Source organism: Calypte anna, chromosome 15 (assembly GCF_003957555.1).
Source record: "Calypte anna isolate BGI_N300 chromosome 15, bCalAnn1_v1.p, whole genome shotgun sequence".
NCBI lineage: Eukaryota > Metazoa > Chordata > Aves > Apodiformes > Trochilidae > Calypte > Calypte anna.
The window spans coordinates 9,553,008-9,579,907 of NC_044261.1; the positions used below are offsets into that span (position 1 = coordinate 9,553,008).

The following is a 26,900-nucleotide window of genomic DNA, read 5'->3' on the forward strand; positions in this document are numbered from 1 at the left end:
ACTACATTAACAACAACCCTACAAATAAAGAGCTCCTAGTAATTGTGGGTAGGGATTAACTTTGACACATCAAGATGGGAACTGATCAATAAAAAATAAATATATATATATACACATACATATATATTTTAAACATATATATAATATATAGTGCATATATATAATACATTGCATGTGTATATAGAATATATGTATTTTGTATAAAAAAGCTTCACATTCAAGTAGTGATACATATCAAAATATAAAGAGAGGAGGACTTTTTGAAGCTAACTATAAATAGAGAACCTATCATAAGCATAATTCTTAAGAAGCTCATGGAGACATTTTCTCTAATTTCAAAATGTGATCAATTCAGAGAGTTGGTGTTCCACTGATTACTGAGAAACACAACACAATGAAAAGTGAGGAAAAGGGGGAAAAGTTATCATGGGAAGTTAGATATAGTGTCAAATGCAGCAATAATACAGCAATATATACAAAGATCCTTTAGTTGAAGTATCCCATGCTTGGAGGGAACAAAAATGATTTTTTTAATTTGAATTCATAATATGGTCCCTCAATTGTTGTGAGGTTTTGCCATCAAATTATCATAGCCAAAGGAAAAAGAAATTTGAATGATCAAAAGAAGTAGGGTTGAAAATCAACCCTAGAATGTAGTTCACAAACCCTGACATGAAATATGGCTTATGCAGCCTTGTTCTGCACCTAAAATATGAAATGCATCACAAGAAAAGAGGACATTGGATGGAAATTCTGAACCTCCATTAGCCCTGCATTGATTGATTCTGAACAGAAATTCTCTCTCTTGAAATCCCAGTGGCCTTCATCTTGAGATTGTTGAAATTATGATCACAAAATCAGTGAGTAAATGACCCTGATTTTTTACAAACATAGGCAATGAAAATACTAAGTGTATCTAACTCTGTAAATCCACAAGTTGTCATCTTTGCTTGAAAATACAGTACAATTTCAGAACTGCAATCAGAGGTTTATGCAAAGAAGGCATGGCAAAACACAGCCACAGTCAATAGGATGATGCCGTTGACATTCACAATGTTCCTCCAAAGTGGCACTTCACTTGTGTCAGTCAGTTTCTTCTTCAGTGCTTCCTCTTCTTCCTTGCTCAGTTTGGGTCCTTTTTGTTGGTCTATACCACAGAACCAGTTATAGGCTTTCTTCAAGCATCCTACTTCCTCTTGAGTTTCCTCATTAACTGGAAGGAATAACACACTGGTCATGAAATGTAAGCATGGGCCACTGCAGGCACCAGATCTCCATGACTGAGGATATTCCTGTATTTAATACAGCAGTTCTGATTTATGGTCGTGGTTACATGGAAACATTTCAGTACAAGAATCAAGTTAATAGCATCTTTTCACAGCTCACCTGGAAAAAGAGTGATTTCCTACATGGTGCAAGAGAGCCTTTTGCAGCAAACACTTGTGCCTTTTGCAGCCTAAAAACTTGGTCTGGTACTGGAGAAGTGAACCATGCTGCAAAGCTTAAGCTCAAAAATTTTTCAATACTTTCTACATTTTTAATTAAAAGAGAAATAAATGAATTTGAGGACACTCATGAAAAGATACTTGGCAGCAGAACCAGGAGAGCAGGTGGCTTTTCCCAGATGGATGTCTGGAAATTCACTTTCATGGTGCCTTGCACCACATCCTTCTTCCTTCAGACCAGGCTCTTACTCACTGTTTCCAAGTGATTTCTTGTTCTCACAGTTCTGCAAGTGCACACAACCTCTGACCTAAGGCATCTCCACTGTTTTAGTCCTACAACTGCCACATAGCTACCAAGAGAGCAAGATTTTTCTCCCTCCAGATCCACTTCACTTCTGATTTACCCCAAGCCTGACAGATTGGTAGAAGGCAGCTTATTAGTTAAATATGTGGGGGTTGAGGTTTTCTTTTAGGGATGGAGGAAGTGTGCCTTTGAATATCAAACACATTAGTATTTTTTCTAGGAATGAAATAGGGATACTCAAATATATTGATAGAATCTATTGAAATCCAACAGTTACCTGATTCCTCATCTTTTTCATCAGCTTTCTCCTGCTCCTCTTCTGCATCAAGATCAATCCGTTCTTCCTCGCTGTTCCGCAAAGACCAGCACAGGCGGTAAAGCTGCCAGGAAACAGAAGAGTTGGTAAACCTCCAACCTCACTGCACAGACACAAGTCAGGCTGGCCAGCACAGGAACAAGCTGCAAGACCATGGTATCCAAAATGTCTGCTAAGCAAATGACTACAGTGATTAGGAATCACTGAATATCTGTGAAAGATAAGTGAAGATTATTTCCTTTCCTTTCTTACAAGGACTTTGTGACTTGTGTAGCTGCAGTGTCAGGAGGTAATATGCCAACTACCAGTGTATAAAACTTGTGCCTGCATTGAGTTCCATTTCTTGAGGAGCAGAGCTGCAGTGATACTCACATGTACATCAGGAATGGGCTTGGTCATGAAGGAGACTGCCAGGATGACGATGGCAGAAACCCCGAAAAGAATCATTGCAAAGTAGAGGTAGTGAATCCCACAGATGATGTATGGGCAGTTGGAAGGGGTCACACAGTTGCCAGTTCCATAAGCAAACTCTGCAATCATTCTGCCGAGTCCAGCCAGCAGCCCAAACATCAGGCCCCAGAAGGCACCCTGAAGACAAAATGGCAAGTTATCAAAATGAGTAACTTCAGGCATGGAAATAAGCTCTAAGCTCTGCAAAGTAGCTGGGGGAAACATGGAGGTGGTGACCCTACCTACAGCTCATTGTATTTATACAACTGAAAGGGGCAATGAGCTGTAGCCCAGAGAAAGAATATGGAGGACACCTTGCACAGCTCATTTCCCAAAGCTCCTCCGTCTCCACACAATACCACAGACAACACATCCCAAGGGCTGTTCTCCTACATTTTTATCTTCGAAGGCTAAATCCCTGATAGTTCTAGAGTGACAGAACCAGCTAGCAAGTGTGTGACATTTCTCCTGAAATATGTGTCTGGTTTATTTTCTAATGACCTTGTTAGTAATTAGTAAAAAGTTGATCCTTTATACTTTTGGTGAATGTTTTGCTGCCAGGTATAGATTACTCTAGCCTGAAGTACAAAGGACACACAGCTACATCTGGGCACAAATGGAAATGTAGGAAATTCTGTTTAAACATCATTTGGTTTTGTTTTACTGGGAGGGTGATTGAACATTGGAACAGGTTGCCTAGAAACACTGTGAAGTCTCCATCCCTGGAGATACTCAAAACTCAACTGGAAAGGACTCCAAGCATCCTGCTCTTGTTAGCCCCACTTTGAGTGCAGGGGGGTTGAACTAGTCCAGAGGTGTCTTGCAGTCTCAAGCACTCTCTGAGTTTGTGAGTAATGATGGCAACAGAGATTTATAAATCCTGATAAAAAATATTCTAGGTTTAATGCTGGGTTTAAGAACAAAACAGTTTTAATTACTCAGTAGTCAAAGTTATAAAAATGTTTTTGAGTCAGAGAAGATAATTAATTCCATTTCTGGCAGAAAAAAATTAGTCTGAGCAAGAAATATTGACAAAACTTGTAAGTAATTACCATGAGTAAAAACCTGCATGTTTTGCTTAAAAGAGTGTTGACAAAATTTACAGTGGTCAAGAGGAAGGTGAAAGGTATTATGTTTGGCAAAGCAGCTTGGTGACCAATTTTTAAGGTCCCTTCCAACCCAAGCCACTATGTCTCCATAAATTATCAGTTGGACACACTTCATGGCAAGGTGACAGATAACCTAAATTTCAGGAATTCCTAGATGATTGTTTTTCTACAGATTATCAAAGACCTTTTTCAAACTCATCTCTGAAACCTCAGGCCCTGGGCTATTGTAACACAGAACAGGCCATAGTAGGATTAAAATAGAGAGGGAAGAGTTGCTAACCACAGACACCAGCACAAAAGAGCAGTTCTGATGCCTAAAAGAGCATCCAGCACACCTGTTTTCTAATTTGTACCTACCTGCTCATTGACCCTCTTGCAGAAGACAGCAAGCAGGAAGAGAGCAGCAATGGGAGGTCCCAGGTAGCTTGTAATTGACTGGATATAATCAAAGAGCTGCCCACTTTGAGCTGATTGCACCACAGGAACCCAGGCAATGCTGATGCCAATTAAAAGTAACATGAATGCCCTGCAAACATAGACAGATATTCAATTAGCCACTGCTTAGAAGCATTTATCAGAAAGAAAAAACCCCAGCAATTAATCAATAATTTAAATGCCATTTTGCATTTAAACCAGCAAAATCAATTATAATGGCCAATTGCCATTGAATAAAGAAAAGAAAGCTGAGTTGGATATTGTGTCAGTCAAATATCCCCCAGCACACAGGCAGACATGCAATCAGAACATAGAAAATAACTTTTTCTCCTTTGTTTGTTACGTCCAAAACCAAATCAACAGCAGATCAACTACAACTAGTTCATGGATGCTGCATTATGGTGTAGCATGAAGCTGTTAAGATGTTTTCAAGTTGTTACTTCTGCACAGCATCAGGAAGTGTTAAGAATTAGTTTAGCTACTTCATGCACCACTATCAATTAAACAGGAAAAAGAGTCTTTCTTTTTTTGTTCCAGGAGAGGGTCCAGTGGGACAGCCTGTCTGACCACAGGAGGACACTGCTGCACTGCCCACAAGTACTGACAGCAGGTTGTCACCCAGGCACTTGGTGCATTTTTGGAGGCTGCAGCCTGCAGTCACTGTGCCTGTGTGGCTGCTCTTACCTGCCAGCTAACATGAGCTCTTTCTCTGATGGCCGTGATCGAATTTTGGTGTAAATGTCCATGGTGAACAAAGTGCTGGCACTGTTAAAAATGGAAGTCAGGGAGCTCATGAGAGAGGCCAACATGACTGACAACATCAGACCCCTCAGACCTGAAATACAAAGATACATGAAGGAGATGAGCATTCCCTGCAGTGTGTCAGTGCACCACACCATCCACAGAGCTTGTCTGACTTGACCCCTCCAAGCCAGCTGTGTCTGGCAGAGCTATGTGCTGGTGCCTGCCTCATGTTCTCTTGCAATGCAAGGAGAGTGATGTCTGCTGAGCTTTAGAAAAGCCACATACAGCAGTGACAGGGCAGCTCTTGAGCTTTTAGAACATACGTACTTCTTTTGTGAGTGCTGCCTCATTAAATGCTGAAATAAGAATAAAAAGATACTAAGCAGACTTTCTGCAACAGTTATAAAAACAATTCACCTTGCTTGCTGGCAAGTGCACACTTGAAGTGTATTTCGAAACCAGTGTTGGTTAAAAAGTTGCTTTTACTGTTTGAGAGTCAGAGTAAGCAATTTTTCCAGATGGTATGATTAGGAAACACAGTATGGGGAAGTTTTGTACCATTTAAATAATTCTAGGTACAACAGTTATAATACAATGGGGAGGTGCTCGAGATACCAGGGCAATACAATGGTCTATATCATAATCTGTCTTTCTAGCCTTATGAACAAGCTCTGTGGGTTTCATCAGAAATATCTCTTCTATGTATGTATAATCCTCTCCAGAGTCATGCCTTATTCTCCCGCTGAACAAGTGTCCTATGGGACAATGTATACACTGAGTGTTTTCTCCTCCACCTCAGTGGGTTTAGCAGAAGGACTGCAGGTATATGCCCCCAACTCCAAAATCCCAGCCGGGAGAGTCTTTTATTAATCATTGGCAAAGTATGTAATTTTTTAACTTCACAGAACAGGACCTCAGTTACCTTTTCATCACCCAGTATTCACCAGCTGGGAGCTGACAGTCAGTGTGTGACTACACTGCACCTACAGCTACAAGTAATGCCTACTGTCCCTGTGATTAATAGTACAGAGTTTTAGCAAGAATTCTTTAACTAAATCTGAGACTTGGGTTCCCTCTATCACCTCTTCTTACAGGCTGGCAGTTCCACCCTTCCTAAAACAAACAACGAACAAATACAGAGAGCATCCTACCATTTGGCATAAGCTCCACTACCATTTTTGGATAAGCAATATTTGTACATCCAACTGCAGTGCCACAGTGCTGCTCACAGACTTCAGGAACAACACAAGCCACCACATCTAAGGAGAGAATAATGAGAGAAGGTTAGACAAGGTCATACAAACAACAGGTTACTTGCAATTCAGTAGAGCTTCTAAAATTTATCTCTGTGTTGAGCCATTGGACATGTTTGATACCATCCTTGGCCTGCCAGCAGCAAGGAAAGTGATTCTAAGCCTATGTCCTTCATTCCCTCCAAAAGGATAATAAGAAGTGCTGAAGGTCAGAAAAAAAAAATCAGTAGGGAAAAAAAGAAAATCAGAGCAGGACTAAACAGCATGAGGAGAGAAAAAAGAAGAAAAAAAGCAGATTACAAAGACCCCTCCCTCAACCTGAACATCTCTCCTCTGCCTGCTGTTGAGCACACTGATGGTTAGAGAGAAGAGAGACTGGCATTTCCCCCACACTGCCCTGGGATGTAAGACATTACTGCCTGTGACTGATGACCCTCTTACTCTGACTTTATCAGTCCTACACAGCATTTTTCACTCATTTAGCCAGAATGGGGCTGTAACAAACAGACAGATGAGGAGAGACACTGAAATTTCTCTCCTCTAAACCAGACAGCAATAATTAGCAGAAACCTGGGATCACTTCTTACAGTGTAGTTAGTTAGTTAGTTTTTGTGCATACATGTGCCTGAACAATTTGGATGACAAGGTACAGTCTAACAGGTAATTTGGAAGGGGCAGAGAACAGGAAATTGAGAGAGATTGGCAATGAAAGACAGGCAGGAAAAAGAAATTATTTTCTGTGTACATGCAATATATATATATATTTGCAATACCTGTATACAAAATTCTGCTGATCATTCCAGGCATCACTATAATAAACATGGGCAAGAGTTTCAGGTACCCACACATGACACATCCAGCCTTGACGTGGGACATGTTCTTGCCAGAAAGACATCTTTGGACAATGACCTGACAATGAGACATGGCAAGTGTGCATGACAACCAGGAACAGCATCTCCATGGACACAACATGCCCAGATACAAAGTGGTACTTAAATCTCCCTGACAGTGAAAGAGCTTATTTACCATTTCTTTCACTATGAAAAATAAAAGATACATGATAATCAAAGGATATATTTAAAATAAGTAGAGGAAATATATTCTTTATTCAGTGTATGTTTAAGAGCTAAGACTCTTTCTCACAAGATGTTCTAAAAGCAGGTAAATTAAAAAGCCATAAAGAAATAAAACATTTACTGAAGCAGCAGATACAGTTACATTGGGGTTTCTGTTCATTTGTTTGTAAATTGTGAAGATTATCTTCCTCACAAATCAGAATGCAGATCTATCACTTGCTAGAGACTGGACACATTCTCCTGTCATAGCTGCAGCAGCACATTTTCCTCTATTCCTGTCAATGTGATCCCTCAGGGAAACAGGGTTCTAGGGAGGAGGACTGGGGAATAGTCTCCAGACTGGAAGACCCCAGATGAGAACTGAAAGAACACCTGCTCCATTTTCTCACATGCAGGAAGGGTTTAGAAACCAGAAACTGAAAAGTCCCTGACCAATCTGGAAACATCTGCCATTTCTCTGACCCAGCTTTGAATTTCAGTGAGGATTCACTGTAAATTCACCCCTACATCACACGAGAATACAGAGTTTTGTGTTGTGCATTTCCAAAGCATGTGGCTTCCACATTACCTGATCTGTGCACCAGTACCACATAGCAAGGATGCTCAAACCAAAGACAAGCCCTGGCCAGGGCAGGTCTCCAGTGACAGGATCTCTGAAGATGTGGAAGGCATCCTGGCGAGGAGTGTAGCACTCTGGATTAATGGTAACATTCCCGTAGGAGGTGCGGGATGGAATTGCTTCCATGTACTTCTTCATAAAAGCATCATACCCTCCTACCTCAGAAAATGCTGAAAAATAGGAAGTAAAAGTAGCAATGAAGTGTTTAATACTGACATCTCAAACAGATGGCAGGAAAACCTCCTTAAAGTAAGGACAAACCCCCTAACCAGTGTACATCAGCATTTTCAGAACACAGTATACAGTGTTTTGCAAGTATTCACACAATCTAAATACCAAAGTAACCTTTCTTTTTAAGTTTTTGTACATCTTGCAAACGTTGGTTTAGGCTCCACTATCTCAACACCTCTTTCACAAGAAATGAAATGCAGATACTTTGTCTTTACAAACCCCTAACCTGGGGAAAACCTAAGGCAGGGTCTACCAGGTCAGGTCAGTCTGAAGTTGGATCTGTTGTGACAAAGGTGGAATAATCTAATTCCAGTGAAAGACCTAGCTAGAGGAAAATCAAGGGCTGAGTAACTAGAAGGATAAGGAAAGGACACTGCAAATTTAGGGAATCTTATCACTACTTCTTTCGTATGACCCCTACCTATTAATTCTGCTTAACAGCAACATTTCTCTTTTCAAATGTGATCTTCCAGACACACACATTGCCCTACTCATAAGCATTATGCTCTATATTTTGTCCAGCAGGCAAAATAATGACATCCAAATGTTATCTACAATGGCTGTTAGAACATTGAACTTCAAATGTTCATATGTTTGGGCTGTTTTAACACAAGAGCTAGAAACAAGGCAAAGCTGTGCAACCTGACCAATAACTTTTCATTTTGAATTAGAAATTTTCATGTATTAGCATCTGATTATCTGTGAAATTATAATCTTCTTAAAACAATATCTTCTCTGAACTTCTCAAGAGTAGCATCATCACCTGTAGACAATTCTGCTTTTACCTAATGATTCATCACAAGTACTGCTCTGGCATGGGATGCTGTACATAACCTTACACATTCACCTGTGCTTTGGAGAGGGAGTGGTGTCAGTGACCACAGGGCTTGGCAATACACCCATTTTCTTCCCTGATCAATAGGTATATGAACTGAAATCTGCTGGTTAAGATAACAGAGTTTCACACTGCAGGATCCATTTCCATGACTACTGTGGGATTTATGGTTGGAGCATTCCATTTTAATTCATCTGATTTACTTACCAAATCCCATGAGAATAAAGGATCCCACTACCATGATAAATGTTTGTAATGTGTCTGTGTAAATCACAGCTGCAAGGCCACCTGATGGCAAAGAAAAGTCAAGACAAATAGGTTAGCCTCTGTGCTAATGTCTCAGTAGAAATCTGTTTTCTTTTTTTTTAACTTTTCTCACTACCTCCTTCTTTTACCAAAGACCACTGGAAATAACTCCCCTTTTGGATTTTAATTTCTCCCATCTTACCCACCTTCTCTCATCTCTTCTGGGTCCCCTAACATTTGTAATTTATCAGAATGCTCTGCTAACTCACCTGTGATGGTGTAAAGAGCAGTAATAAGAAGCAGGATAATTATGGCCAAATAAAGATTCAGCCCAATGGCCAGCTGTATAAATACAGCTCCAGAGAATATGTCTGCCTATAAAAGAAAAAAAATTATAGATTAAACAATGTTTAACTTCATGAGGTTGCCATACTACACATTCACAATGAGGGTACTGAAATACACAACTCCACCCCCTATAGTACTCTACACACACACACAAGAAAAAAAAAATCAGAAAGAAAATAGAGGCCATTTTAGTATAACTGCCTCTCTCCTCTCAGTGACATGCTGCTTTTGGTACCAGAGATGTAGCACTGCACAAAGAATTTCCTGGCCTTTTTCAATGGAACATTTTAGCTGGACACAGACTCACCTCACTACTACATGCTTACTCATTGAGCTTAATAACAAATTTCTTCAAACTCAGGTTGTACTTGCTGATGTATGCAGGGATGGACTCTGTGGCACCTCCAAAACACAGCACAATTCTCTTTATTTCATGCCACTCTCTAAGTCTCTTACATTTTCTTTACTGCTTGCATACATGTGGTGGAGCTAGTCCTGCTGGTTCAGGACAAATGGTGTTTAAAGGTAAACATCTCCTATTATCTCTATTTTTAAGTTCCTCTCAGAATAATTGACATCAGTTGGCTAACAGAAGAGATCTTTCATTCTTGCGTAAGAAAGGAATTGTCCAGGTTGCAGAGTAACACTCTGGGACTTTAATCACATTAAACTGGTTCCTGATTTAAAAAGACTTTGCATTAATATTATTTATCCAAGTTTGCAGTTAGAATAATCTACCCCAGTGCATTTGTGATGTACTACTGTAAATTATGCTTTTGTTGGAGGTTTGCATCTGTACATATCTGCCCCTAAGCACCTAGTTCACCTGCTTACCCCCTTTCTGTACACCACACCACCTATAGAAGGGCTCTGTACAGGGAGATTTAACAGGGAAAGTCCTAGTGGCATTCAGCAAGCTCAGGAGCTGCAAAGTGCTACAGGAACTGCCCATGTGTAGGATCTGAGAAGGAAAGATAAACAACATTGCATATGCCCTGGGGTAGAGCCTGCACATGCTGTTACTGCAGGGCAGCTGCTGGGCAACAGCTTGCTGGAGGAGCTGGAGGTTCCATGGGCCAGGCTGTGGGACCATGGAACAGGCTCTTGCATCACTTTTGTTCAGGCTAGGCTGGGGTAAGGCAGGGCAGAACAACTAATAAGGAGTTATGCAGCCTGCATAGTTGGGAGATGCCTGATGAAGAAACCTTCTTCATTCCACCAACACTGAAACTGAGACTGCAGGGTATGATCTCACCCTTTGCTTACTGGGGAGATGGACCTCTGCAGCAAGAGGTCCTCCAACACTACTGCCCCAGCATGCAGAAAACAACTGTGAAACAGAGTGTGAATCACAGCAGAGGTCCCAGTCCAAAAACTGCCTCAGGAACAGCTTGAGATGATTTTATTTCTTATCAGTTTTAGTTTGGAACTAGGAACCAGAACTTTTAGCTCTTAGTGGCTGTTAGACCATATCCTTTGTCCCATCCCTCTATGAGAATATTTTTTTTATCAGTGTGTTTTCACAACACTGATCAGCTTATGTCCCAGACCTTCCTTTTTAGCCTACATCACATTAAATATTAATTGCCCTGAAAAGACATGTAAAAAAATGTGTAGTTAATTATTTAGCAACCTCAGCAATATATCAGCTTCTTAAAATTGCTGAGTTATCTTCCAGCTTCATTGCTTCTCCCTCCTAATTAGATTATTTCCTTCCAATATTTCCTTGTTTCTCCATTAATACTCTTTTATGGACACTATTTAATCCTTATCTTATCTCTGAATAGAGCAAATCACAGTATCTCTCCAAAGCCATTCACAGATCATGCAGGAACCACTAGCAGAACACATACCAACTGAGTGAAGCCAACTGCAGTGTTATCATCAGAGTTGGGGCACATTCAGCTTACCCCCTACACCACAGAGTTCTATAGCAGTTCTATAGGTTGCCCTTGTACCTCCTCTCCCAGTGGTAAGTCCAGACCCATACATTTACTACTGAAATTATGCACTATGAATGTAAAGAAAGTGCTGTAATGTGTTTAGGAAATCTGGTTTACAATTTCTAATTTCTTCAAAAGTATTCAGATCTTAATTCCTTTTTTTCTTGTCATAATTTAGGCAACTTTTCTCCATCAAGATTTTATTTTTACTAGGCCATTTTCTTTGGCATAATAACCAGTATCAGCAACACTGTGGCTCACAAACCCCTGAAAGCTGCTCTGGGCATTAGTGACAAAGCACTGCGTGCTTAGGGAGCACGTACACGTGAGGCACCTGTGCAAGAGAAATCCTTTGGGCTCAAAGATCACGTGTGTCCTGATCCCAAAGATCAACACCTTGAAGCATGTCCTTGTATGGCACGTGGTTGATTACCCACAAAAGCAAGCTGAGGAACCAATAAAAAAATACACAGAAAAAGAGACAAAGAAAGAAAAGGGAATGACCTTGTACAGAGGTGTGCAAAGAGAACCTGAACATCACATGGTGGTGGGCACTGTGCCAGAAAGAGCACGCCAGGAGGTCCTGACATGTGATATTGTTCATTGGAAAGCACCATAATATCTATATGAATAAGAACATTTGATAGTATTTTAACACATCAAGGAAGTAGTTCATGAAATAACAAGAGCCCACTCTTCTTTCAGGATAAACAGCAGTATCATGGCCAGTCAAACTAATAGGTGTGACTGCCAGGTTAGGGCAGGGCAGAAACCTATCCTTTATAAGCAAATCTCAGCAAGCCCCAAAGATGGCAGGGATTGTTTGCAAAGACAGCAGGCAGGGAAGTAAAATGCAAATCCCCAGGCTGGCTGTGGTATGGATTGTCAACACAGCTATGTTTGGATATACAGCATGCCACTGGTAAGAGACCTGCACTAGCTTCACACAGAATGTGGATCTCTGCAGCAAGAAGACACAAAGTGAGGTCCAGGATGGAAAAGCTCTTCCTCCTCTGCTTCTGGAGCTGGTTCATCTGGAAACAATTTGGGCATGGTGTTGCATAGTAGGGCATAGAACAACCTACATCCTCCAACAGTACCTGAAACCTCCAAGGACTTTGACTGCTCTGCCTATTCTGAAAAAGATACAGCAAGTAAATCAGACCTGGACAAATCCTGCCCTACCAAATCTAGTGACATAAGACAAAAAGCAGAGGGTATGTTTGGTGCTACAGAAATCTAAGCCACATTTGCACATGGGACAGACACTGTTATTCTGGGCTGATGAGGAAAACAACAGAAATACCTAGAGGAGCTTGTGCACCAGGTTTTTCCCCTGCATGGCACAGAGACACAGCTCCATGGCAAATCCCCATACGCATCTGGAATCATTGGGTTGACAGAAAGCTGGGAGGGACCACTGGTAGAGTGGGACCCAGGTGATCTATTGCTGTATAAATCTCTTGCCTATCACTATTCCCCCTGATAAGACAGGACCACAAGTGCAGGAAAGTGTGCTTCAGCCTCATGACCACACTGGAAGCTTAAATGGGGAAGCTGGCTTGCCTGGAAGCAAGACTCTCCAGCTGAAACAGTGTGAAATCCCATGAGCAGATCCTTAGGCATGATAGAGACAGAAATAAAAGATAGTATGTTCACAACCTATGTAACAACTTGATGAGCTCATTATAAACATGTGTTGCAGAATAGGGCTGCGAGTCATCTGACTGGAAGAGTTTCTCAGCTGCTGGAGCTGGCAGAGCTCTGTGTCAGATCTGGGATTTCTGATTATGATAGTTAGCACAAAAGCAGCAAATTAAAGAATGTTTTTGAATGATGTGGAAATTCAACTCTGAGGTCAGCTCCACAGTACCAACCTGTTTAATTTATAACCCTCCTAAGGACCAGTTATCGTGAAGATGTGAGAATGAGAGCAAAAGGCCAGTCTTTTGGCTTAAATTGCACTATTATCACTTAGCTCCCATTCAGAGGGCAAAGAGTAATCTGCCATGGCAACTTCTGCAAAACAACAGATTGAAGTATGCCTGAACTGTGGACTTCTTCAGAGGCTAGATGGTTTCAAGATGTACAAAAAATACCAGCTCCCTTCACTACTGCACAGCAGTACAACCACTGAACTAAACATTAACTTCATAGCATCTTAAACTTTATACCAACCACTTGCCCATGAAAACAATCTCTACTCTTCCTTTCACCTCAGCTGTTATCATTTCCCTTCTTTGCATTTCCCCACTCTTAATTTCTAATTCTAATTCCTATTATTCTCTTTTTCTCCATAGCTCTTTTGCTCTTTTCTTCAGCTATGTTGCTGATAGCATGTTCACCAGAGGATGTTAAACAGGTAAATATGTCTGGGGACTCTTCTCCCTATGTTCCTTCTCCCAAGAGCACACTTTTTCTTCTGTAACCAAGCAGAACTGTTCATTCCCCTTTGCAGAAGGCCCAGTTGATTGGAGTGGGATGTTATGTGCCCAAAGCAATACTAAAAAGTTTCTAAAACTATATGGTTAAAGAAGCAGCAGCTATTATTCTCAGGGAATTGAAGCAGAAAAAGGGTACAAACTAAGAGATTGTGACCTTTTTCTCTAAATGTTTCACAGATCCTTAAGATAACAGACTGTAATACAAGCAATTGTATTGCTTGTATTACAGACTGTAATGTAGAGGAGACCATAAATAGAAGTATACCTTAAAAATCTAAAAAGAAGGGACAAGCATTGAGAGACACTGCCAGGAGGGTAAAAAAATTAGATGGCAGGGCAGATCTGGATACACAATCTCACTAGGCAGAATAAAGAAAACACAAAATCATATTTTTACCAACATTAATCCAACCAAGAGCTGCAAATGAGAAACAACTGACCACTTGTGTTAGCAATACTGTAAACAGAAGTTTCTTTTCTTTAGATCAAGGTAGAATGGAAAGAATTCTGTCAGTTATACTTACTGAGATCTTTGTGAAAATATACAGCAACAGAGAAAGGACTGACAGGTAGATCTGAATCCGTTTCCCACCAAAACGTTTCCTCAGATACTCTGGCATTGTCACCACCTGCAGGGGGCATGGATAAGGTTTCAGATAATGGGAAAGAGATACAAAGCAAATCAGAGGAAGCTTTTAGCTACAGAGATACCAAGAGTGGAGGGCAAAGGGAGGGGAGCTGCAAATGCAGCTGCAAGGAACAGCAGCTCCAGGAATCAAAGGAGAACAAGGACAGAGTGCCAAGTACTTCTCAGCTCAGGTCTCAGAACAGAGAATCCTCATTTCCCAAATATAGACACAATGTAGTACAGATCCTGCCTGCTCAGATCTCACACCATTCATAATGCATTTGCAACATTCAAGACTCGATCTGCAAACATGAGCAGCAAAGAAAAGCATAACATGCTGCTTGGACTTACCCCAGCTTTGATGTAGATGGGTACAAACAGCCATCCCAGAACAACCACAAATATCAGAGCCTGTAGCCAAGACAAGATCACTCAATTAGCCTTGTCTCTAGATAGCACTCCTGAAGACCATTCATCAGACCCAACAGCAGCTACAGACCATTGAAACCACATAGACCTGGGTACTAAAGGGGTGGGGGAAGAAGGAACTGCAGCATCCTTTGATTTAACACTGAAAATTTGGGAATGAAACCTTAGCCAAAAAAATTGTCAGGAATTGAGCAGCCTGGATTTCATACCAGGTGTTCCAGAGAAGTACACATATTAATCATACATTTCCTAGAAAAACATCTGATTTTTACTTACAGGATTGCCCTCTAGTATCAAAGCATCACCAGACTACCCCAGCCCTCTTCAGAGCAGGCCCAGGGAGGCTGGTTTAACAATGGTTAAAATACAACAAGCCAGTAAAACTGCTTCTGGGAAATGTTAAGGAAGATGAAGCTTGCTACCTGAGACCTACTTGCTAGCATCTTGATCCCAGAGCCACTAAAGCAGGATACTTTCCCACTCAGAATCTGGTATGCTGCAATGGTATGTTGTGACATCTGCATATCTAGGTCCTGAGGAGAGTAGCTATTCTTTTGATTTATTATTTTGATCATTAACTTCCTTCTGCACTGGGACCCTCTGTGTTTATATGTTTATAGGTTTTACAACAATCCCACATGCTGCACAGGATGCATCCCATGCATTTTGTTAAATAATTTGTATTTCCAAATTACCATTTCATAATATATTTTGTGTTACCATGTGTACTTTGTGAATTATATATCCTATCATATTGCAGTGACACAATCTTCTGACAAACAGCTAGAAAATACTTTCTGACAGAGAGTTACATATATTTAAATATAGAACAAAATCCCACTCTGAACTCTGCATTTATTAGGTCCACAGGGCTTAGAGGGCTTTTTTAAGTTCTACTCTCAGATCAAAACCATAAGATGGACAGGAAATACTAGGTCAGCTTCTGCTGTCATACTAATACACATTAGAAATAATTTCAATGAAACAGTGATACAAAAGCATAACAGTCAAACTTAGTATTTCTTTCAAGAGGAGAATCAAATTATACAGTCAAAAGCAGTATTTCTACCACGTATTTAACCTGTACATCAGCCTCACTATGTCATAAGTAATGAACTCTGAAGTGAATCTGCTCAAACACACACATGCATCATTGCTTCTTCCTAAACAGCAGTTGTTGGGCACTGCGTATTGATGTTCATCCACAGAGAATCTCCCAGGAGATGAAGTGTCAGAGGTGGATGTGCTTGGAGAATAATATGGGTCCTAGAGATTTGAATACTATGACATTTCAAGCAGTACTTGTTCTGTTTTTGTTTCCTTAGTTTTGGTACACAGAGAAAGGGAATCAGGTTTGTTACAGTGTAATGAGAGAAAATTGACAGGTTAACTGTGTGCGTCTCAGAGAGTTCCTTTTAGCCTTTATCCTTCTCTTTAAATATTTATATCATATAAGTACTTGACTATTTGGCAGCAAACATCTCCTTGCTAAAGAAATAAGCCCAAACCCTCTGGGTAGTCTGCTTCTTTTACCATGCACAATTAAATGCAAAGAAAGTATTGACCTATGTATGCTCATTAAACCCTTTCTGTCAAAGTATAATCCTTTCCATAAGGTGAATTAAGCAGAACAAGGGCATTATTATCCACACCCACAGAGACTGGGAATACAAAGAAATGGACTGAATTAGCTCATGGGAATCTCTATGCAGCTGCCACTGCTCCTGGTACCTCAAGAAGTTCATTTAAAGTCAGATTGGACATGGACCAAGGAGGACAAGCTAAATAGTAGATTACATTGGCACTTACTGGTCTCTACAGAGAACAAGTGTTGCCAAGCAAGAAGTTTGGCAGTCCTAAATTACCAGGCAATGTTATTGTGATTAATCTCTGCAGAGAAATGTGATGTCACAAATTTGTCCATTTATATGCATCCCACTTACATTCCATTCATATCCTCCGATGGCAATTCCTCCAGCTGCTGCTGTTCCTGCTATGCCCACAAAATGTCCACTGCCAATGTTACTGGCAAAAAGAGAAGCACCAATCTGGAAAGAGAAAGAACAACATTTGGTTCTTTGGTTCATGTTAACTTGAAAAAAATCACCTTCATTTGGCATTTTGAACTCATGTCTATCTTCAAATGGTGATGATAAGAATAAGTGACAATCAGCTTCCTTAACAACTTTCAAAAAATCCTTTTATTGTTCCCTATGAAACTTGAGACTCCAGCCAACAGATCTACAACAATTCAAGGGAATATGATGTTGCATAGATGATCTCTTAGTTGAGTCAAGGAGGAAATGATAAGTACATACCCACTTGTCACACTGGCACTTCATATTCCACAATCTGTGGAACTAAATGTGTCATCCATAAGAGTTGTACTGACTTTGTACTTGGCTCACTTCTAATCAAAAGATATTCAATTAATTAAATTGAAAGCTGTATGGCAGAAATATCTGCTGAGAAAGTGTTTCTGAAGATACAAAAAATAACAAATCAGGGAGTTATATTTAAGAAGTATTAGATCTTTAAGGCCCTCAAATACTATGCTGATCATAGAAGAGTAGGACGAACACAGCAAGTGATGAACAAGGAAAGATTAAAAAAACCTGAAAGGTTCATGTTGGATTACAGACAGGACTCATTAACAAAAGACAGACTGTGCCAAAAGATCTAATTCTTCATTAAGTAGCTCAGACAGTAGAAAAGAAGAGAAAAGGAATAAGCTTCATATCTTCAAAATGAAGCCACTAAAGGCAGTGCAAATACCTAACAATAATTTACAAGGTCAGACTTTGAAGGATGCATGGTGAGAACTGGAGCATGAAAAAGAGGTTGGATTTGGTATTGTAGGCAGAAGACATGAGCTGGAGTGGTTCTGAGATGAAAAGAAGTGTGAGTGAACATTTTTTTATTCCCTTCTATTTTTGCTTCATGTCCTCTGAAAGCTACAAAGGCAAAAAAGAAAACAGGGTTTAAAACTAAAGAAAAGGATATAGAAAGTAGGCAAAAGAACATTTGCTGACCAGTTTCTAATGTTCTCATTTGAGGTAGATTTCTCATGCTGAAAGTCACCAGGGCTCTGAAAAATGTTTTCTTTTTTAGATGCATAAACACAAGACCTGCATCCAGCACGTTCTCTTATGTAGTTTCCAAGTACAGATGGTTGGAATATGATCAGAGTCACCTTACAAAAGGGAGAAATACTCTTTGCCTGCAAATCACTTGGAGATTTTCAAGGTCCTAAAATGTGTGTAAAGGGAACAGTTACAAATTTTCAGGTCTGCAGTCACTGCACTGAGTTCTCTGAATAGCAGTAAAAATTTAGTCAGTCTTCCTGGGACCACAGGGACAATTGCCTGAGATAAGAAGGATAAAAGGGATTTTATCATAGAAATCCACCTTGGATGATCAGATTTGTCCTAGAGAGCTATACCATATCCAGGAATAGCAACCAAGTTCTTCATCTCTCAGTTCTGATATCCAATCACAAAATGGATCTTCCTCCCCCATTTTTATATGCAACATAGGAATACAATTCATCAGAGGATTCCACTCTGTCTTTTCCAAGCTTTCTTTGCCTGTGACAAGAAACTTGTGCCTCTAAGTTCACTCAGTTCTGGGCTATTCTTCGTTTTTACACATTTCTAGAATTTAGTTGTGCCTAACCAGTTTGCCAAATGACAGATATTTCTACAGAGATGATAAATGCTGCAGCAAGTATTAGCAAATAAGCCAGAGAGTTCACTGGTAATAAAGAAAACTTTTTTTACCTATATGTGACAGCAACAGTGTTTTCCTAGCAATTACAGGTGAAGTAAAAAATACTGTTTATACCAGGCATTAGCACAGTTGTCTGGTGCTCTCCCTGGAGATGAATAATTAAACTTAAATCTAGATTACTAGAAAATGCAATCACTAGAAAAGATTAACCACATTAATCTCTGATTTTATTTCATGTGTTCCCTTTCCTGTTCCAAAAGCTTAACATGTACTGCAAGCAGATCCAAGTAACAAAAGCAACTAATGAAGAACTTTAAGAACTGACAGCTGTAGTGAGCTTTGGCTCAGTGCCTGAAACACCAGGATATATTTTAGCACTAATTGACAATGCTTGTGTACCCAATTTTACTCAGAGCACAACTGCATTGTAAGAAAAATACAAAACCAAACCAAACCAATGCAAAATTACCACCAGTTTTAGGACCAGCACAAGGAAGAAACAATGTGAATGCAGATAGCACCTCTATTTTCTACATTTTCTCCTCTGAATTAAGGAACACTCAGTGCTGCAGAACTGTAAGATGAACAAATACTAATAATGGATGCAGTTTAAAAAATGTTTTGTAGTCTTATGCATACATGGAAAGGGAAAGCAAGGCTTTATTGCTGGGAAAATGTGTCACTCTTAAAAATGCAGGCTGGTTAAAGGAAGAGAAGCATTTACCAACTACTTTTGCACCCTGTGAGCTGCTGATGCCAAAGGGGAGAAAACTTTCCAGTCTGCCATGGCATTACTTTAAGGATGAGGGAAGAAGTCAGATGGGCTCTGGGCCCAAGCTGTCTTGCCGAAGAAGTTATTACTGCCGTATTTTTATATTGAAAAGGATGATTACTGGAACTGTTTGATTTGACACCGGGAGATGCTGCAGGACACCTATCCATGACCTAAAGAACACTAAGCTGAAGCTGGGGGATGACAGAGAGAAATGATTTCCTAGAAGTTTTAACTGTTCTCTGTGAATGTGTTATTGGGTTGATTTTAAAAGCAGATATAGCAGGAAAAGTAAAGAAGAAAGCTGACTAAAAGGAACAAAAGCTGTCAAGGGGGAAAGAGAGGACAAAAAACTGAACTAATCTGAGGACAGTGTGGAATATTAACTCTATCTTTTAAGAGGTCAGATTTTAACAAGAGTACTCTGTTCAGGAAAAGTACCACCACACTGCAGGCAGATGATGATCACTGTTTTTTCCATGTTATTCATTAACAGGTTCACCTTGCTCTTTTCATTAACTTGAGGATGCACTGACATCCTGGCACTTGCTGTTCCCAAATCATATACGATGTACTTTCCAAATCAGTGACCACTGCAGCAGCACTGGGCAGATTTTACAGCTTATAGCTGCTCTCCCTCTCAGGACCTGCTAATACACATCTTATGCTCTTAATGTCCATTTTTCCATTTCAAAGTGTTAGCTCAGTATCAAGCTCTTCTCCCCAACCCAAGCAAGCCTTGCTTGTGGCTTCTAGCACCTTTACAGAGAACAGCAGAAGCTCCCTCACATCAGCACAGGGGCCTGAGCCTTGCCCTGAGGTATCACTCCTCATATGGGTCAGCAGAAGCTGCTTCTCAGACTCCTCTTACCTAAACAGATTTCTTATTCCCTTGTTTGAGAATTTATTCATTGACTCTGTTGTTGCCGTTCTTGAATTCATAAACCTTCCCTGCACTATGTGACTTTACTCTGATGAAAGGACATAGCTTTTCCTACCTGAGTTTTTGGGATCATCTCAGGTAAATCTGGAAAAATCAGTGTAATGCTTACACTGAAACATTACTGCCACCCTTTCAGGGCTCCGAGGTCCAGAGAAAGAAACACAGGCTTTTATTCTGCATTCCCAATTACTCTGCAAATGCTGTATATTAATAATTGCCAAATTAAACTATATTTATACACTTCCCAATTCATTAAGCAAGAGAGATTATTATCCAGTATACATCAAACAACATGTCTCTGTCCTTCAGCAAGCCTGATGGCACAGTTGCAAGGAGGCTGATCTGATACCTTTCCACCTTTGCCCTCTGAGGCATAAACACCTCCCAGCTGGCTGGAAAATTCTGACAGATTCTTGTAGAAATCTGTTTCACTGAATTTTCCTTTTTCCACTAGAGCTTTGCTTTGATTATTTTATTATTCTTCTTGTTCTGAAAACTATTGATTTCACACTATTTTTTGAATGGAACTTGACAAAGTAAGTTAATTTCTTGTTCTACTTTAAGTAAAAAAAGGAAATAATAATCTTATTGATACCAGAGTTGCCTTTCCTGGCTCCCCACAGCACTGCCAGATTCAGCAGATGGGGAGAATTCTGAGGAGATGTAAAACCCAACTGGATGCAGAGAACACAGAAATCATGCAAGTGGTCAGCTCTGATGGCCATGAAAATAAGCCATGGAGAACTGAAGCAAAAACCTGTTGGGTTTCTTCCCCTTGATTCTTATTTCTATCACAAAGATCAATACATAAACAACAACAAGCAAGCTGAGTTACATATCTGTTTAAGGTGTAACATGTCCTTGACTCTGCATGCTTTCTACTTCCTATTTAGTAAATCTTTCTAATCAGAGCTGAACTTAGGATGCCCAGCAGATACTCTCAGTCCTATTAGCACTGATGCTGCAGGAACTGAGGTATATAAGGTAACCCCTCATTTTGTACAGACAGCTCTGTCTGAAAAACCACAGGACCTGAAGAACAAAAATCAAAAGCAGGAAAGCTAATTAACTATTGGAAATACTGAGCTGGCTCATCCACTGCACAAGAGCAGTGATTTCAGTAAACTGGCACAGAAGTGACCTATTGCCTCAGCAGAACCACCAGAAAAGTAACTGTGGCCTTGCTTCTGCAAAACACTAAGCAAGCTTCATGGATTCTGCTGAAGCCAACAATCAGAGCCAAAGTTGGACAGATTTGACCCAGGATAACTGTCCTGCTTACTTGGTCTGTACATTCTGAAATTGAATCACATCAGGCAAAGCGACTAACAAACATGCCAATTACCTACCAAAAGCAGAGTTAACCTCCAGCCCTTGATTGCCTGTCTCCTCTAGTCTACTAAATCACACCTAAAACATCATTGAAGTGAATAGAATCCATTTCCCAAGGTTTTCAGTTAGAGACCCTAAAACACTGCTAATGAGCCTTTTGCCCTGCAGGGTCAGAAAAGCCACTTATGGCTGCCCAGTAGAGAACATAGCATAGCCACTGAAAAATACAATTTAAGGGAGTTCATTTAAGGGAATTAAGTTTATAACAAGTTTGATGAAGGATTATTTATTTATTTTGTTGCAGAAAGCAATTACCTGGCAAGGGTCATTATCCTGCAATTGCAGGGAAGAAGTCTGCTAAATGAGAGTCCACTTCAAAAACACTTCCCCAAACCTTGGCTCTCAGCTACAGCCAGTGGAAGTGTACCTGGGCTTTCCAGAACCATGCCAGGTTAGTCCCAACGTGGCACAAAAGAGAAGTCAAAGAACAGAAGCAAAAGCATTAGCTCTTGCAGAACTGACATCACGTCTTCAGCTGAACTTTCATTGGTTTCCTAGTCATTTCAGCTCAGATCCTGCTGGGTGATGGACATCCTATCTACCTGCTAAACTGCAGGAATAGGTGCTTTGGAATCTCTTTTTATCCAAGACAAACTTTCCAAGGTGCTGCTGCTGACATGCTGTTTAGTTTGTGGTTTGAGTGCTTGCTGTTTGTTTATTTTGAGTGAAGATACCATGAAGAATAGCAAGAAGGGTTTATTTTTATGGTGCAGAAAGACACTCCTGGCATTCCAAAGGGAAGGATTCAAGAGGTGGTCTTAGGCTGCACTGATGAACAGCACTTTACCCATGCAGATCTCTGAGTTTGGCCAGAGGAGAGAATGAGAACTTGAGTAGCAACCACTGCAATGTTTTTGCCTTTTGTCAATGTCCCTTTTGCCTTCCCACTGGAGGAAGGGAGCTCACTGAATCTGTTGGGTTTATGTTGGCAGAGAACTTAGTGTTAGATAATCTTCCCTGGGCCTTAGGGGAATTATTAGTTCTCAGTGCCACTGTAGCAAGACAGAAGATTTTATGCTGAGTCTTTCCTGCCTTGCTTCTTCAGCCTTCATTTACATCTGCACAACAGGGTATTCATATTCACCTTGACAGGCACACAGCATTGCACAAGGTTACAACCAGCCCACAGATTAAAGGGACAGCTAAGCAGAGAAATATGTTTGTATTTTTCCTCTCCCTCTAGAATAATGGGATTTATCTGAAAATAACTTGGAAACTCTCTTTACTGGAACCTGAATTTTCTTTGATCTACCATGCCAAATGTGGTAACCTCTTACTTTCATTGGCCTTCAATATTTTTATGTCATTTAAGAAGCAGTCTCAGTCCCTTCTATAGGCACTATGAGCAGCTTCTTGAAGCACAAAAAGACTGATGATGTGTAGGTATTTCTGCAGCCTACTTTAAGACAATTCCTAAATTTTTAGACAACAAATATTTACTCTTACTGTCACTGGTCCTGCAACTGAACACATGTGAATGGAATCTTGAATCAAAAATTGTAATGAAATGCAAAAACATTTTTGGAAACTGAATGCAAGATCAGGAATGTTGAGGATTTCCATTCAAGCATGTGGAAGCATGCACAGCAAAAGGAATACATAAAATGCAGGTTTATCTAAGTTTTTGTGGCTTTCTAAAAAGTCACAGTAAACAGACTGTATGGTCTGGAAGAAGTAGATAATTGTTATTAATATTTCTGTCACAGGCCTGATGGATGGCTGTGAACACATTTTTTGTCTGTGATTTCTTTTCTCCACCTTGGAAAAAAGACAGATGCACAGAAAACAAACAAGACACAGATAATCTTCAAATAAATTTCAACTATATTTTACCAAGAACTTATTGTAATATTTCCAGGATTTTCTCCTTGTACAGACCAGAACTTATTACCAGAAGTAAAAAAAAACTGAGCAATACAAGAAAAATTTTCAGTAAAAGAATTCTTCTGGTATAACCTCAAAATGAGCCAGGGTCTCTGAGTGCAGTGGAAGTAGTAAATTCAAAATATTAAAAAGTTTTCAAGCGGGCTGAATGGCAAAGGTTTGTCTACACTGACATCACCAATGTATCTAGGTTCAATCAAGTTGGTCATGTAATGAAGACAGCTCAGAGCTCACCACAGACAATTCCCCCAAACACTTTTCTTTATCTATCTGGTGATTTTTGTGCAGTTTGCCCAGTGTCACCATGACTACAGGAAGGGTTTGAAGTGCATCTACACAACATAGCCACCACAGTCTCCAGAGCACTGTAGAGATACTTCATATTTATGGATTAGATGCAAATACACACGGATATGGTTTCCATACACACAATATATGGTACTCACTGGCCACCAAACCATGCTCCGTCCAGCAAGAAAGAATCCACCGACTGTGCCTCGGTTGGTTGAGTACATAGCCTGGGCAAAAAGAAAGAAAGAAAGAAAGAAAGAAAGTTTTAATCATATTTTAAGTATAATAGGAAAGCTATACACAGATTCAGAACAAACAGCTAGACTGAATAGATAAAGTAAACGGGGAGGGTAAAGTGGAAGAAATAAACAGTGGCTAAAAAGAACAAGCTTATGATGAAGAAACCATGACAAAAATGACTTTTATCTAGGTCTACATTAACTATTCAAGACTTGTTGCTTCACCTTTTGTTACAGTGCGAAACATTGAAACAAAAATTTAATGACCAAAAAAAGATCACTCAAAAACTCATAATGAACACTTAATCAGGGGTGCAATACCTTTGATTTCAGGCCTCAAAAAAGACTAAGTTGCAAGTTTATTAATAGAACGTGTGTAGCTTTTTTACTCAATACTATCTAGGGCCAGGAGGTAACTACACAGATCTGTTTTCTTGTTCTGATATTGACATTGTACCCACTTCTCGATGAAGTTTTAGGAAAGCTAACAAATCTTTCCTTCTCACACATTCCTTTTGTATTTGTCAAGGGATAGGCTTTAAAAGGAAGTTTCATCCAAATTTTTGTAATGACATTGATCCAAATATTGGATTTGGACTTAGAACAGGGAAATAAAGAAAGACTAAGGAAAATTAGCCAGCTCCTCTTATGCAGAAGAAAGGAAATACATACAATAGATCTACATTTAACTACACACAGCAATTGAACAAGTGTTTGTCTAATTAAAAGGACATCATTGCTGGAATGAAAAGGATCCAGGAATAAATCAGCAAACAATTGCCTGATATGCCACAGATCAGCCCTTTCTTGTCACAAATCTTTCATACACAGTTCAACTACAATGGTAGCACAACTTCTGTGGCAAAGAGCCCTTCTGCAAGGCAGCAATGTGTTCAGGCATACTGGGGGCTTGAGATTTTGTGCTGGTTTTGGCATCTACTACCATGACAAAGAAGTAAAGAAAAGCTTTGTCTGTTTTTTTTAACACCTTAAATTTTTGGTGCTCTTCAAAACATTGCCAGGCTACTACTGGAGGATGAAGGAAGGATTGACTTCTCTGCACTGTGAAAAGGAAAATGGAGCCCTGGGCTGCTGCTGGCAAGCAGAGGATTGCTGAGGGACAATGTCTCCTCTCTGCTTGCTAATGGGCAGGTGTTCAGGTGACCAGGAGAGCTTGCCCCAAGGAAACTGAACTTTAGTGACATTCCACTGTTTACAGCTTTGTAGATCACAGCACTGGCCTATTATCTCCAAACACTTCAGCTCTGAGATTACACCAATGACAGTATCTGCCTTTCTCCATTAACAGAAAGCACTGGGCTTTCTTTTCAGATTAGGCACCAGGTTTTCCCTTGCAGTCCTCAGCATTGCTGGGGTGAGGGCAGGAGGCAGTGCTGTGTTTAGATCACCACCAAAAAGTCATTGCCACCACTTGCCACCCCCAAGATGTTCCTCATACTTTCAGTGATGCTGCACCCCAGCAGTCAAGGTCATGTTGTCAAAAAAAGCCACCATAACGCAGCCCTCAAATGGCATCCACAATCTTGATCCATCTCACCCCTTTCCAGTGCTCTGCAGTCCCTGGTCTGTCACACAGTCTCAGCTGCAGTGACACTACCATACTGCCCTCCCTGCACACTGACTTCACCTCCCTTCTCCCTGCAACTCCCTCTTTATCACTGTTGCCTACAGCATCACTTCACACCACCATTCCTCACCACAGGCCCTGTGTTCCTGGTGTTAAACCCCATCCCTTCACCTCCAGACTTGTTTTCCAGTCAGCACCCTGGCTGGCTTGACCTTTACTGATCAGATCTCTCAGCTCCTTCCCCACACAAACCTCACTGCTCCACCTTCTCCACTAGTTCCATTCAGCCACCTAAGCAGACGCTTCCCAGATCACCATCCCCTCTGCAATAAATACCCACGATTTCTCCACCATGCACTTATTAAATACCTAAGTTAAGCAACCAAATCTTTATACAATAATACATTTTAACTTACTGAGACATTTTCCCAAGACCATATAAACTACTTGTTCATTAGGTAAAACATTTTAAAAAAAATAATTTAAAAAAAAAATTAAATATTCAACATACCCATAGTCCCACTGCCAGGACTACCAAAAAATAAATAATAATAACAGAGATGTCCGCAGGGTTGTTGATCTTGATGTTGGTTTCCATCCTGGCTGCTTCTCTTGGCTTTCTTCTTTCTCTCCTTATATGCTTCTTGCAGAGTTCAGGTTAATGATAAACTGCTGTCATCCCCTACGTCTTTTATAATATATAACTTCAGATTCACTTGTCTCCCATGGGACATAAACTGCAGCTGCTGCTTTTCCTCAGACAATTCTTTCTTCCCAAATATTGCTCCTCTGCTACAGGTGCTGCAGATTTCAGAGTTCAATCCCCCTGCCAAAGGTGCTCAGGGTTTTAAAATCCATGAGCAGATGTCTGAGAAGGAATGAGCACAGAAAGGAGTGGCTTGGCTGCAATAAACCTGCATATTTACCTCACTGTTTGTGAATACTTTTTTTTTTTTTTTTTAAGTTGTTGTACCTGTAAATCTTGTCATGGAAGATGTAGTTCTTTTAGATGATGATGGTAAGCAATTATCTGTGTGGAGGAGTGACCTGACACCTGGGAAAAACCCAGGGGTCCAGGAGCTGGGACATCCTCTGTGTCATCTCTCAGCTCAGCATTACTCAATGGAGAAACAGCCCCATATTTCTGGGAAGGAGACACCTTGAAGCTGCTTCCATTTCTCACATGAATATATATAAGGATGCATGT

General features: G+C 40.3%; 1 protein-coding gene across 1 annotated transcript; it reads right to left on the minus strand.

Annotated features, from left to right (window-relative positions):
- Positions 1-564: 564 nt before the first annotated feature.
- SLC5A1 (solute carrier family 5 member 1) lies at positions 565-26,291 on the minus strand. Its single transcript, XM_008502790.2, has 15 exons — positions 26,205-26,291; positions 24,022-24,093; positions 16,799-16,903; positions 14,778-14,837; positions 14,323-14,427; positions 9,333-9,438; positions 9,025-9,105; positions 7,701-7,921; positions 6,830-6,965; positions 5,955-6,062; positions 4,744-4,894; positions 3,982-4,150; positions 2,438-2,653; positions 2,027-2,129; positions 565-1,213 (listed from the first exon to the last, which is right to left on the minus strand). The coding sequence occupies exons 1-15, from the start codon at positions 26,289-26,291 to the stop codon at positions 990-992; spliced, it is 1,944 nt and encodes a 647-aa protein (XP_008501012.1). The 3' UTR covers positions 565-989.
- Positions 26,292-26,900: the final 609 nt, after the last annotated feature.

Coding starts and splice junctions, on each gene's coding strand:
- SLC5A1 (XM_008502790.2), bottom strand. CDS start 26,291: ATGGAAACCAACATCAAGATCAACAACCCTGCGGACATCTCTGTTATT. Junction 4,151..4,743: donor GAGCTCATGTTAGCTGGCAG/GTAAGAGCAGCC, acceptor CTATGTTTGCAG/GGCATTCATGTTACTTTTAA. Junction 1,214..2,026: donor TGAAAAAGATGAGGAATCAG/GTAACTGTTGGA, acceptor TATTCCTTCCAG/TTAATGAGGAAACTCAAGAG.